This window comes from Rhipicephalus microplus, chromosome X (assembly GCF_043290135.1).
Source record: "Rhipicephalus microplus isolate Deutch F79 chromosome X, USDA_Rmic, whole genome shotgun sequence".
Classification (NCBI taxonomy): domain Eukaryota; kingdom Metazoa; phylum Arthropoda; class Arachnida; order Ixodida; family Ixodidae; genus Rhipicephalus; species Rhipicephalus microplus.
In genome coordinates, this window is record NC_134710.1 from 130171825 (window position 1) to 130187063 (window position 15239).

Sequence of the window (15239 nt, forward strand, 5' to 3'; positions counted from 1 at the left end):
GCATTGAGGCAGCCATAGGAACGATTGTTGTTTATTGGTTTAATGACTCAAGGCAATACAGGGCTATCACAGAGAGACATCACAGTAAAGGCTACATAATTTTTGGACAAGTAGGAGTTAATGTTGCATTTACCTCATTAAATTTTGGTCAGTATTGCCAAAAGTTGTATATAATAAAGGTCAAGTTTAATAAAACTAAATATTGCATATGAAAACGGCAACTTCATTACATAGGTATGCCCTTTGAAATAAGCATTTATTTGTCTAAAATGTACAGAAAAATAATTAGGTCATGTTAAAGCACTACTTTGATTAAATGAATTTATTTGAACACATTCACAAGTGACCACTACAGTAGTAGTAGTAGTTTGAGGAGAGAAAAAACACTTATTTCTGCAACTCATAAGAGAGCATAGCTCAGCTTTTTAATAATAGAGGAAAGAGAGTAAAAAAAGAAAAGAGAATCAAGTACCGAAAATGACCAAACCACACACACGAACAATCGCACGCTTATTGAAGATGGAAGAAAAACTGAAACGATCCAGGCGTGATCCATAGCGAACCACAACCGTTTTTATTGTCACTTTCGCCGTAGTACAGTGATGTAATGCAGAAAAGCATCCTTAAAAAAAAAAAAAAAGGCTTTTAGCTATTGTGGGACAGTCCATTCTGCCTATTAACTACATATGCGTGCATGCACTATATACTAAAATGCACCATTACGATTTCAGAACTCTAAATTTACTTGAAATCACGCAGAGCTGTGCATGATGTTTGCATGGCCCTGAGAAACAATAAACACCACAAGACGCTGGTATGTCCCCAAGAGTCATGTTTACAAGAGCTTCTGATTATTCCAACTACATAGAATTCAAAGACAACCCTGAAGGTCTCTCAAATTTGAATTATCAAGAGCATCTTCTATCTGCTTTAAAGTTAAAGTGTTCATGACTAGCTGCAGCCAAGTCCGAACAGTCCCACTGCGCACACAAAACTGCCTGGAGAGCTGAGGTAAGCACTTTCCCCCAAGGAGTGAGTTCATGTTCCTGACCTCAAATGGGTGCATGAAGTGAACAGATGAGCTTTTACAATATTGCACTACCCCCCGCCCTCTCCCCGAAAAACCCACCCCACCAGCCGCAGCTCTGTGCCCACTCCTAACAAAATCACCATTCCGAGGTGTTTTGAGCATTGCCGCAATGTTGCAGGGTAAGTGGTGGCGACATCTCACAATATTTCAAGTTGATAGATGATCATGCGACAAGCAAAAGAGCCTTAATATGCAGCTGTGTAAAAGGACGACAGAAACGAGTTGCCAAATCACAAAGAAAATGGTGCCCTACGGTGGACAAAAGTGTTATAGAATGGGGCATGTACCCAATGTGATTCCGCTGGCTACAACCCTGGATACAAGTAAAGTTACATGCAGTAGTACTTTTTAAAGCTTTTTCAGTAGTGCAATGTTTCAAGATGTGAGACTGGGCTAAGCAACATAGGCGGCAGTGCAAATATGGTCCACACACTATTAAACTATAGAGCTTAAGCCCCCACCCCCCAAAAAACACATGCTATGCATGATTTCATAGTGGAGGGGTATACATTAGTTACAGCCTCCAGTGGTTGTGCTTAGGTCATAAATAGAGACCAGATTATAGGCAAATGCCTATTTTGTTTCTTGCATTCCTATTATGCCACTTCGATATAAGCATATTAGAGGTTAACAAGAGCCCTTATAGTACTTTTATATTGCCTATAAACGCATATTTTTGATGTTTCTGCCTAAAGTTCTATAAGTGCCTATTATAAAAATTGGTGCCTATATGAATGCTATTTAACCTTGAACTTAGCTTTCAAGTACAGCTAGAGACTGGTATGCATGTTACCGGGAAAAATTGAGCTTTTGGAATTTTATGGGGTGCAACCTATACTACGTGCAGACATCGCACCGTCACTCCATCAGAACCTCTCATAATAAACACATCAGGCCTTATCAGGCCAAATGTGACACGTTTACATATTCTTTTTTTCCATGAAGTGAAATTGTTGAATGCCGATCTGTGGATGAATTTATTGCAAAACTGGAATTCTTTCTTGATTGTACATAGGCATGTACTTCATGAGGTAAATGTTTCCAGAAGCTTGTCAAATGTATGGTGCTTCTTGATGTGTGACCCTATTTCAGCATTTATTTTTTCGTTGTTCTTGATTTATTACTGAAGCAGTATCTACTGAGGCATTCTGTGTTCGTTTTTCATTTTAGTATGGCCATGCTCATGTATACTTTTTTTAACCACTTCCTGTATGGGCCTGTACAAAGGCCTATGGTATTGTTAAATAAATAAAATAAAAAATAAATATCTCACAAGTTTCTTTAAGCACTGTCAACGCTACAAGGGCTCTTGGCAAACAGGAAGGCCGATTAGCCTTAACACATGTATTCATCCACGTCGCGTCATCTGCTCAGCATCTACTCAGTGTCTGCTCGCATGCGTAGGGAACAGGAAATGCTTCTATCCAGCCGCAAGACGATCCAGTGTTATCAATAGAAAGTATAGTGTAGATGAAAAATAGAAGATGTCCACGTGACTTTCGTTTTGTTTGTCATTTACTTCTTAAACGGCACTCCCCTAGAACACGTGGAAAACTTTACTTAGGCACTGAAAGCGAGCCCAATGAAAAGCTTTGTACCACTACAGGTTTTCCCGCTAATTTTAATCGAAGTGCCAGATTAAATAATCCGCATGCCATTAAAACAATCTGAGCACGAAGCTATTAATTCCGTGTGCCAAACATTTATTCAAAGTGCCAACTCAGTTAGGCCACATGTCAGTGAGTTTAATTTAAGAGCCAACATGTTTAATTAAATTGCCAACGGCTTTAATTAAGGTGCCAGCCAGTTTAATCCATGCACAAGAAGCAGAATACGGGGCATAAATACGGCAGTACAATTGAAATGGAGTTTCTACAATATATAAGATAATAGTTGCAAAGTAGAACAAATCCTTATTATTTGTATTCGCCGCTAGTATTTGTTAAAAAAAAATTACTGTCGTTTTTCGCGTGAGCAGTGTTTGTACTTTGCTATTTACAAGTTTGTAGGCCCGTGCTTCGATCGGGCAAAATAATTTTAATGGCAATGAAATAAAAAGCAGGAACATGTTAACGAATATTTTGTGTTCATCACTAAAGCTCATAATTGGATTTGTATAGCATTACATGACCGCTCATAATTGGATTTGTATAGCACTACATGACCGGAACAGGTCACGTAATGCAAAGGGCAGACAAATGTTATTTGAGTGCCAGAATGCATACCAAGATAAGGAAAACCTGGCTGTTGGCAGCGAAGGGTCAAAAGCAGGTACATAATCAAGAAATTTGGAGGCCCTCACAAGGAAGGGTGAATTAGAGATAATTCGAAGATGTTTTCATCCTGCAGTGCACATGAAACACTAACTCATGATCCTGACGACGACAACAGAAGTCAAGTTTTACATTCATATTAGCTGTTATTTTTTATTCAAATAAAATTATATGTATCCAATGAAACACGCGTGTTTCAAGCAAACACACTTCCACAACAATAGCGTAGTCTGTTACATGAAATCAGGAGTGCCTCCTTTGATGCTTTTATTAAAAAGCTTAAGTCCACCTAAACCCAAATAAATGCAACTTTAGTTTTTTTAATGGTTATTTCTGATTTCAAGAACGGATGAATGACATGTGTCAGTCACCATTATTCTCACCGCGCTGAGCAGACGCCTGCGAATGCCTCAGCGAATAAGCAGCCAAATGCCATTTGCTGAGCAGGTGACATGAGTCTCTGCATATGCGATGGCGTAGAAGATAAGCAGGAATAATGCCGTAGCGATGAAGCATATAGACCAACATGGACTCTGTGAATGAATGCATTTAGAACCCGTAAATGCAAATAATACACACTGTTTTTGAATTTGAAGTTATGACACGAAAACCTTGGGGGGATACACCACTGGACCTCATTTCATATGTGCTACCATGTATAGGCGAGCGAAAAGTTTTTCCTGTCACTTCATGTTGTAGTGTACACGTATCCTGAAGGAGTACGGCCACTAACGTGGGTCCGGTTATAGCGAGCCGCACGGCACACGTTAACCGTCGCCGGGGCTAGAAAATGGTACTGCTCAAGGTCCCAACATTTTATTGCCTGCGGCAACACGAAAAAGGCAGTACAGAGCCCGCAGCAAATAGGGTGGCAGGAAAGCAAATGGGCTTGTCCACGCCACGGGCGAGAAGCACTACACAGGGTGCCGCGAGCACGTCTCCATGGGCAAAAGTGATTCACGGTGACACCGAGACAACAGAGCACAATCGTTCGAGCGAAGGCAAAACTCTGCTCGCATCGGCTTCGAAAGATACGAGTCGGCGTAGTACGACCACAGGCAAAGACACTGCACTGCTCTTCGGCCTAGCGTTTGAACGGGGCAACAGAAGGTGAGTGTTTGCCACGGGAGCAAGGCGCCGTTGGCGAAGTCTGACGAGCCCCAAACAATAGGAGCCGACGGACGGAAAAGAAATGCGTGCTCGCCCTAAGCTGTCTCAAAAAAATCTGACTCACTCCCGACGCACTGTGCGAAACGTCCTGAGAGACTTCGCGCACGGCGCCACAGTCGACATGCGCTACCGTGTGAGAAGGGTTAATACTCACTGCAGCTCCTCCAGAGCGACGGACCGCGGAGGAGGGAAGAGTCATGTCAAGACATGAGAACGGCAGAAATAGGCGGCGGGCTAGCCTCAATTTCCGCAATGTTTACATAATTCCGACATTTAGACTATATAAAGTGGCAAACGATGTGTTTCTGGTGCATGAATTAAACTGACCAGCTCCTGAATTAAAGCCATTAACAATTTAATTAAACATGGTTGCACTTAGATTAAACTCACTGGCACGCGGCCTAACTGAGTTCACACTTGGATTAAATATGTTGGCATTTGAATTAAATGTTTGGCACATGGAATAAATAACATGGCGCTCAGATTATTTCTATAGCGTGTGGATTATTTAAGCTGGCCCTTCGATTAAAGTGAGCGGGAAAACCTGTAGAATTTTTATAACTGGTTTATTACAAGCCACAAAAGCATGATGCGAGGAGGTGAATGTGAAACCTTTGCCAATCGTACGGTGTAGACTTCACAAGTCAAACTCCTTCCCTGCCCTCTTCAGTATCGGAGCAACTTGGAGCCGGAAGATCACAAGATGCAGACGCATCAACACTTCATGCGCACGCAAGGTTACATTCGCATGACATGCCCATGCCAGGTCATGCACACAGGTGGTGGTGTGTCATTTGAACATCCTCTGTATTGTACTAACTGTTTCTGTGGGATGTATTTCTCTATGCGCACACACTTGGAGAGGCTGGCATGGATCATGTATCCTTACCACGATACACAGCATCGTACCCCTGGAACTGCTCTAAAAGACCACGCATCAAAAACATACCCAGTGCTGTGAATGCTGGCACCAGAACGATATAAGAACAATGAGAACAACGAACGCAAACAGCTTAATCTCGCATCTCGCTCGATATGGAGTAAACAAAATAACGCGCATAGATTCCGTTTGTATGTTTTAATATTTTTTCAACCTTCATACTTCTATTCAGGCAACAGATTGCACAAATTACACACGTCACCTCGAATTATTTTCACAGTGTCACATACTACTTTGATCTATGCAGGACCATTCTTTTTGTACGACACCTCCACCACATTCCTCTTTCCAGGGCGCATAGCATTTCAACTGAATCTTGGCTGATGAGATCTTGAGCGCCCAGTGCACCCATTCCTCTTGCCTGTTCAAAATTCTCAAACCTGGTGGAGGGCCCTATAGGGTGTTCACAGACAGACCAGAAATTGACCTTGTGCCTTTAGACCAAGTTAACACGAGGAAAAAAAAAGAACTCTTCGGGCCTATTACCGCTCTAGCTGTGTCGCCTTTCTCAGTCATGGCGAAAACAAAGGGACCCAGGGGCGTGTTTAGTCAACGGTAGATGCTAAACTCACTACTCTGGACTAGAAAACTATAAACCGTATTCTGCACACCCTGCCGGAAAAAAATTTGCATGGCTATGCCAAACAACTGACACTCTTGTAAAAACAAACACTAAAACATTTGTTTGCTTTCAAGTCATAGACAGATCCCACACGCATTTGTTCGAAAATATGAATTTTGTCAAAGTTTATTGTGCCTATATTAACGATTTGGGGGGCCTAAAATCGTGTTTTGCCCGCCTATTTTTGGCGCCTAGAAAAACTAGAATTGCAAAACCTGAATTGCACAAGGTCTTACCACGCTTATGCACTTTAGCACCAATTGCTCATGTCATTTGTACTTAATTAGGATCAGCAGTAAATAAATAAGTTTTATTATAACGAGACTCACCCATAAGCTCGGCAAATCCACCAACAGGTACACGGCATGTGCCTGTGACAAATTGTAGTAGACGTGCTCGTTTTTCATTGTCCATATCTCGGATAAACTGCCAGAACCAAATAACCTGTTTACTGTTACGAGTGTAGTGCCGGTAGATGCTGTTTCGCTGCCAGTCATCAATGTCTATTTCTTGCATTCCACAGAGCATTAACTATGGGGTGAATGGAAAAGAAAAAGAAAACAGGAAAATGATGCATCGCAGTATACTGTACTCATCAGGAATTCGCAATTTCTAGATGAACTGAGTGTACTATAAGAGATCATTCCTCCATGACAGGCTACCACCAACTGTGAATAATCATTCAAATTCTATCACAAGCAATAACTTATTCACCAAGCTTTTTAGAAGTGGGTAACTATTAATATTAATGTGATGAGGACATGTCTCAAGAGAGAGGATTGCAGAAAACATAATAAATGATCATAAGATGACCCAAAGAAAAATAAAAAATAAATATTAAAAAGTTTGTGACAGTCAGAGTGGTGGCGTCTTTGCACATGAACTGTATGTCGAATCTTAAATACTTTGCTGCAGCTAACATGAAGCATACAGGACTGAACAAAAATGTATAAATATACTTTTTAATTATTGACTTAAGGACAGCTATTAGAAAGTTGAAGTGCATGCCAAATAATGGCATAACGAAGAAATATCAAGGACGCAATCCACACAGATGAAAAAAGAAAGCGTGAATCCTGCATGTGCGCGCCGGACCTTTCAAATATTCGCATACTTCGAAGGAACAAAACGACATTGGTACATGAACTTTTAGAGGCATATTTTATCAATGCTAAGCGAGATATGTTTGTCAGTGACACGCCTGTCACCCAGCTTAAATCTAAAGCACAACTTTTTGATGTCTTGCTTTCACGATATGTAAAGCGTGGAATTGTTCGCCCATGTCCTGTGAAACTGATTACGCACATGTTTGCATGCATATAAAAAGGAGCTTCTTTTCAAATAAAGTTAGTTGCAAGTTGACACCCTATCATGTCCCCCCCCCCCTTTTATTTATGTGGATTGCGTCCTTAATATTTCTTTTTATAAATGGCTTTGCCATTTGTAAAAATGGCATGGCCACTTTTTATAAATCACAAAAGCTATACATAATACGGAATACCTATCATTAAACTTCAAAGGGACTGTACACCGCTGTCTACCTTCAATTTGCACTAAGTCGCACAAAGAGGGGCACAGCAAAGCACGGGCCTGTTGCCGTTCATACTCCCCATCGACCGACACATCTAGCTTTGATATGCACAGGAGTACACACCATGACTATATGAGCACAATCAGGAACAGCCAGGCTATGCATTATAGGGCGAATGTTGAGTGGATCAGCTACTGCACATGTGCGACTTGACCAGGTGGTTTGGTATCTGATCGCTAAACAATACGGTTGTCCGCTTCTCTCAGTCACGCCAGCCATAGTGGTGAGTAGTGGAATTTCCTAAAACTCTGAGGCACATACTCGTAAATGACGATGGTAGTTTTTAGGCACGGCCACACATTTTACGTAAAGCTAGAACAGCTTCGGCATTAAAAAGTACATTCAGTTTACGCTCATTATAATGGACCCGAATACAAGTGACTATCAGATACAGTGAACCATTATTCAGCATGAGCTTGGTTTGTGCATAAAGTTAATGCAGCAAAGTTTGCTTTTAACGGACCATGATACAACAGCCTATCCCTATCGGCTACAGTGGACTAAATTAGCGGAATTTTTCTTGGAAATAGGGCGCATAGAGCCTACTCTTGCCGTGTTGACACAGATGGACAACAGACTTGACCATGCCAATCTCTGCATCCTGCCACGGCAGCTTCAAATTGCGGCTGGCAAATTTGATGGCTTCCGGCCAAACCAAGCCTCCAGCCAAACCAGTTTAAGAGGATGTTGGTCACGGCAGCCAATGGCTTAAGTCATGGAGGAAGGAATACTTTCTTTCCTCCATGGTTCAACAGTTGCAGCTGACTGAAATGCGGCGCAAAGTGATTGCACCATCGCTTAAGGGTGCACGCCAATCCTCTATAACTTTCTTTTTTTTTTTTTTTCAATTAAATGTATGAAATGAGGCGTTGGTGCCAATGTGTGGCGCCGGCTACTCCTCTTCTCTTGCTACTCTTCTCTTGCTACTCTTCTCTGTTTTACACAATATTAATAAGATCTAACAGACAATAATGCCAAGAAAAGTATAGGGGAAGATATTAGACCGAATTGTTATGTAAATATGAAGAAAAGTGCGTGAAAAGATAACTTGCCAGATCCTGCCCACAACAAGTTATCTTTCCACCCACTTTTCTTCATATTTACATTACAATTCGGTCTAATATCTTCCCCTATACTTTCCTTGACATTATTGTCTGTTAGATCTCATTAACATTGTGTAAAACACAGAAAAACGAGCCCTTAAGTATACACTTCTTTCCTTAATTCATTAAGGAGGGTCTCTTACTGACAGACTCAGTGCCTTTAGGTTGTATACGAGAGACTATTGGTCAGCTGCCCACTCGTAATAAGTTCACGTGCTACGCGACGCCAAATAGGCTCAAAAGAGTGTGCTACACTCGCCGCCATGGCTACTGGTGGCGCTGGCTGAGTGGCTGGGGGGATAGCTGTCGTGGTAGCTCAGTGGTAGAGCATCGAACGCGTCATTCGAAGGTTGCAGGTTCGGATCCTGCCCACGACAAGTTATCTTTTCACCCACTTTTTTTTACAATTCGGTCTAATATCTTCCCCTATACTTTCCTTGGCATTATTGTCTGTTAGATCTCATATTATATATATATATATATATATATATATATATATATATACATATATATATATGTCGAGGCTCAACTGGAAATGTTTTACGATTGCGTCTAAAGAGCACAAGGTAGCTGTGAAAAGGCTGAAAGTGTGCAGTCTTCAAGCACCTTGTCGCTGATAATGCGCTGCCGCTAGCCATTGTCGATCGCATGAGGTGAAGAGCCGAGCCTCGCTCTTCAAATAAGGACGGTTTCTCGCACTGCTGCAGCGCAAGAAGTAACAAAAAGAAGCACGCTTTTGCCACGTTTCTTGAGCGCCGCGACTAGTTTTTAAATTGCGCAGTACATATTAGGGACTGCCACTAGCCGCTGCGAGCTTGTACATGCTGTGAAGCCTACTTGCAGGGTCCGTGTGTCGTTGAGCAGCGCAGCTGAACAATGCTTTTCTCATGTGTTTATCTTCACTATGGATGAAAAAAGCAGTAGCTTGCATGATAACTACACTGTCAATGTGAAAGTTGTTGCGATGGTGCGCTCTGTAGGAATGGGCTACGAGCAACTGGTTTGATTTGCGGCAATTCTTGTCATGCAAAAGCCAAGGCATCATATGTAATTCACAGTCATCAGCTGGAAAGTCCGTGATGCGGCAATAGATTCTATCTGCGCCAATCTTGCGAGGTCGAGGGAGCTCACAGTGAGGGAAGTTGGCGGGGATGACAGTAATGTTATGTAGGACGGTACATGGCACCAACGCATCCACATAAGCTACAATGGCATCGGCACTGTTGCTTCCCTCAAAACTTATCTTTGTTTATATTTCAAAGTCCTGCTGAACTTCTGCCTAGCTTGCAGTCGGCACAAGGCTCAAGGCTCAGCCAGATGAAGCGGTTTGGCAAGCGTTTCATGACCCTGTCTGTGAGCGACATGTCTGTGAGGAGTCGGCCCAAAAGAGCCGCCAGGTACAAACTTATGATGCTAGTGCATTTAGTGGCCGTGGCCAGTACAAAAAAAAATTTTCTTTTTTGTGTGCCAATTTCATTACATTTATTGATATTTTTCATAAATAAACATTCAGTTTTATTAACTTTCAATCTCGTTTTTCTCAGAACACAAATTCTTCCATTTTTTTCAATGTGCTTCTCCTCCTTTTTCTGGTACTCCTGGTGCTCAGATCTGCACGATATATTACCCATTTTTTTTTTTCCAAAGTATGAGAAATGCAATTATAGTGTTTAAATTTAATTTTTTATTATATAATGACATATTCTATGTAAACCTAGATATGGGTTTTCATGTCTATTACATATTTTATATGCACTTTCTAATTAGTTGTTCGCATTCTACACCTTATTAGTTTAGTGATGAAAAAAGAGGGGGCACAAAAGACATAACGTTTTCACTTCGTCATGTTGCAAAGCTGAAAGCATACAACTTGCAAGAAAACTAATAATTGAAATTGACATGAAAATTTATATAAACAGCTCAAGTTTCATTGCTGTAGGGTGAATATTAAATTATAGTGTCTTCAAGTAGCATGTCCTCTAAAAATACTACACTGCCCCAAGGTTTCACAAATATATTGTAGTGAATATTGTTACAAAACGTACCGGTTAACAATAACACCAATACATTTTCCTTTTTGGTTTAGTACTTTTGAGATATTTCTCATTCCTCCAGAAAGTGCCTAGAACCTAGAACAAGCCTAAGAACAGTTTAATATCAATTTTACAATATCAATTTTACGATGCACGCTGCACAACTGAGCGGGATGCGGAGCCCCTCAAGATGCTGACGTCAACGCGGGGGAATGTATACAAATCTGCGTCACGAGTTTGTGTTGGCCGGTTACTGGCACGCGTCTTGCGCTATCTGCGATTTCCTCCTCTATGGCTGCGGTTTCGCATGTGCTGGCTGGCTGGCTGGCTGTCAGTGCGCTGCTTGCTCTCGTGCGCGGTGCCAACATCACAGTTTTGAGGGGTCACATGGGCAGCTGCGTTTACCTTGCCCTCTGAACTCCTCCTGCCTGGCTCAGTGCTCTTTGAAACTGTAACTCGGCACTCTAAAAACGTCTCCAATTAAATACCAGTCATGCACTCATGCAAACGAGGTTTCCAGCCATTATAAGTGGGTGACGAGCTATCTATTGCAACTAAAAAAATTAGATTAAAAATTTTTTGTGTCAGTGCTCCTTTGACCTTATTATAAAGTGCACAGAAGAAATGAGTTACATATATGTCACTAACTGATAATGTCCATCACTATACTACAATATTGCACTGTATGCCATGGAAGACACACAGAAAAAAAGGGGGGGCAGGGGGATCTTCAGAGAATGACTTAGTGAAAACTGTGAGCAGCATTTTTTTATTTATTTTTATTTAAATATACTGCAGATCTTCTCGGTCCAAACAAGAGTGGTAGTACATAAAATGATTAGAATTCTGTTGAAAGTGACGAATGCTTAAAAAAAAAAATCAGTTCAATGCTGGATGGTTGTTAACAGTTTCAAAGACAAAGTGTTTAGATCACATCCAAGCATAATATAAAGATGTAATACACTAACTAGAACAAAAAATATTGCAGATTCCTTGAGCGAAAAATTCTACCATGTCACAGTTCACTGCAGATGATAGTAGACTATTCCAGTATGCTATTGATGATGAAAAAACAGTTTTTACGAATGTCGTGACATTTAGGCAGTCATATTGCCTTGTTGTGGTTAGTTCTTGAGGAATGTCTGAAAGGTTCAAGGAGATGTTCTGTTCCAGATATTTTATAATACTCATGATATAGATGATACAGAAATTTGAGTTTGGAAATTATTCTGTGTTGATCAAGAAAACCACTTCGGCTTTTTTACGCAGAGCTGTATAACACAAATTGGACCACTAAATTTTGGACTCGCTCAATTTCACAAGGCAATAAGTGCGATAACAGAAATTAAGCCTTTCATGACGTTACATGGTGAAAAACTGTAGCGAAATTCCCAATATCTTCATTGCCGCTAATTTGAGAGACTCAAAAAACTTATTTACCATGACTCGTGCAATTTGAGCTCATGTGTATCATGTCAACGGCTGATATTCCATAACAGGAGGAAAAAATGATGCACAGAAAGGCACTATAAAAAACAACATACTGGAAAGTATTAGTTCTGCTTCATGCACATGAAAGAATTGCTTTATGCTGCTGCATATAATATGCCAAAAGAATCTGCACTTTTTTTTTTGCAACATTTAGGCACAATTCAACATAGCAAAAAAAGTGGCATACCTCAAGTTCCCGCTCATCGAAGTAATGAAGCCATTCCAAAGGGAGGACTTCATTAAAGCCATCCAAAAATGACTTTGTCTGCTCTTCCTGGCCCCGTGAGAATCGCCAATCTGTCATCAACCTGTTCATAAGATCAGAATTCTTGAATAGACCCACCTCATTTAAGATGGTCCACAAGAAACACGTACCTCAGGTACTCATCTTTGTTTTCATCAGTAACTCTGATTTCTCCTCCACCAGTCTTCAGTTCATGTGACTGGATCTGCCCTAGCACCTCGAAGTCAACACTGAAGTAAAGTTCAAGTGAACACTCTTCAATATTGTTTTCTCTGAAAAAGATCACAAAGAGAGAGATAGAAACATATTAAAATCATGTTCAGAAGCCTGAGCAACCACTAAAGCACTCACTTGATCCAGATAAGAGAATTATAAAACTCATTGTCTATGGACTCTATGTCCTTCATGGTGAGCTTTTTGCCAAGCATACGCTTATAGAAGGGAAGAGTGAATCCACTGTATATAAATTTCCCGTGGAAAAGAGCCTGTCAAAAAGTACAAGTAATGAAGGTGTTAGCTACTTCATGAGATATTATAAATTTTATTTTTCTACTTTTAAAAATACTATTTGCCTATTTACCATCGCAATAAACCTTCCGATGAACCGAAAGTACAGCAGATGGTCAGGATTCACAGAGCTTGCAGGGTTTATCTGCAGGCTGTAGTTGTTCTTTCCCGCATATTCAAACAAGCAGTACATGGGGTTGAGGACCTCATGTGACAGCAGGAAAAACCACTCTCTGCAAACAGAAAACACAAATTTAGCTTTCTCCAAAAATACAAAGTTTGTAACAAAATTCACCTGGCTATTCCTCCATAATCAAGGCCTTCTTCCCCCTTGAATGTGATGAAGAGCCTTCTTCGCAGTTCATGCGGTGGAACCCGCATAATCTATGAAATATGATGGCTAGTAAGTACAAGGCAGTAACAAAGCAACGTTCACATGCAATTCATTTAGAAATTAAACTGTATTAAAACAACAAGTTTAGTACTATAATTTTTATTTTTTTCACAACATGGAGTATACTAGGTTTGCCTTATATATGGTACGAGAGTAAAAAGAAAGATAGTAAAGAGAAAGAGAGGTACATGATAGATATAATAGTGTGTTTCCATACAACTAGCCACTCAATCAGCATCAACAGCCCATCCCACTAAACGTCAGTCTACAAATATAGTCACTTAGCTGTTTACACCTGCACAATTATTCGAACTTCTCTACAGCACCATTAACAATAACAGAGATAGCACTCATGTACAATATTAACCAAACTTTGGATACTGCATTTCGTTTCAGCCACGAATAACGGGGGCAATATCTCAACTTTGATTTTTTTACTTCCGGCTAAGTGGGCAGTAACATGCTTTCATCCGAAGCTTGCAGTGAATATGTTCACTCTCTCATAATACATGGGCACTGCCCCGCAATAGTGGTCTAGTGGCTAAGGCACTCGGCTGCTGACCCGCAGGTCGCGGGTTCGAATCCCGGCTGCGGCGGCTGCATTTCTAATGGAGGTGGAAATGTTGTAGGCCCGTGTGCTCAGATTTGGGTGCACGTTAAAGAACCCCAGGTGGTCGAAATTTCCAGAGCCCTCCACCACGGCGTCTCTCATAATAATATGGTGGTTTTGGGATGTTAAACCCCACATATCAATCAATCAATTATTACATGGGCACTCGTGAACTGTTGTGTAACTCCTTTGTTTTTATGTGAATATATATACACTCAGTAACACATGGTCTCATGCTTTTTACCTTAATGAAACTTTTAATGAATGCAGCACAGCGACCCCCTTAACATCAAAGAAATAATTTTGTCCCCAGTAAGCTACAGATACAGAAAGGGAGGAGATGCACCATGAATATAAAACATCTGCTGCTAACACAAAAATAAATTTTAACAACATTGGAAGTTGTGCAACAGCACAGTACATTCATAACATGCATTCTTAAAAACAGTTTTTGCTCATAACACTTCACCATCACCATGCCTCAGGAAAGACCACTGTGCCGCAAAACGTCCAGCACACAGCTGCTGTAGCTTTGTTTGTGCTAGTGCATCTCTGCCCATTGTTACTATAGTGCACTTTATTTGGAGGAATTATGACACCTGAAACTTCAATCATAAGAGTGAGCTACACAGATAATGCCAGCACAACGTGAAATTGTGGTCACCAGAGCTCAGGTTCGACAAAATTGATTCTTTTCTTACATAAGTGATATAAGCCTTTTTCCTACTGCTGCTTTATGCTTTATTTGAACGTTTCTCCAGTATTTGACAAAAGCTTTTGGTAACCTTACCCAAGAGGCCAAATTTTAATAAAATGAAATATTGATGGTCAAAGAAAACTGTGAATTATACAGACTTCTTTATATTGACATTGACTGTACAAGTGGCCATTCATTAAAAAAAGAACTACCATGCTTTTTTCAAGAGTAAAAAAGGCCTCCCAGGTCAATATGTACTACTGCCGTCAAATGTAGCGCGAACAGCAGAGCATGAGAAACAAGCATTATCAAGGCTACCGTGCACGCTCTAGTCATCACCAATCACGAGTGACAGGTGTGCACATCCGGTTTAGCAGCGCTTCACTGCCACCCCCCCCCCCCCTTCCTTATTTGTCGGTGTTCTTGTTCTGATATGGTGATATGATGAAACAGTCAAATTCTGTTACAACGAAA

The 15239-nt window shown here is 40.8% G+C and overlaps 1 protein-coding gene across 5 annotated transcripts in view; it reads right to left on the reverse strand.

Moving 5' to 3' along the window:
* Positions 1–15239, reverse strand: part of Su(dx) (WW domain containing E3 ubiquitin protein ligase suppressor of deltex) — an 87691-nt gene that overhangs the window by 819 nt on the left and 71633 nt on the right. For all 5 annotated transcript variants that reach the window (XM_037427743.2, XM_037427746.2, XM_037427742.2 and 2 more), the window contains exons 16-21: positions 13360–13448; positions 13138–13297; positions 12909–13042; positions 12689–12829; positions 12501–12621; positions 6425–6626 (exon numbers count right to left, since the gene is read on the reverse strand). In XM_037427743.2, the coding sequence (XP_037283640.1) occupies positions 6425–6626; positions 12501–12621; positions 12689–12829; positions 12909–13042; positions 13138–13297; positions 13360–13448 (847 nt within the window). The remainder of the gene's footprint in view (positions 1–6424; positions 6627–12500; positions 12622–12688; positions 12830–12908; positions 13043–13137; positions 13298–13359; positions 13449–15239) is intronic.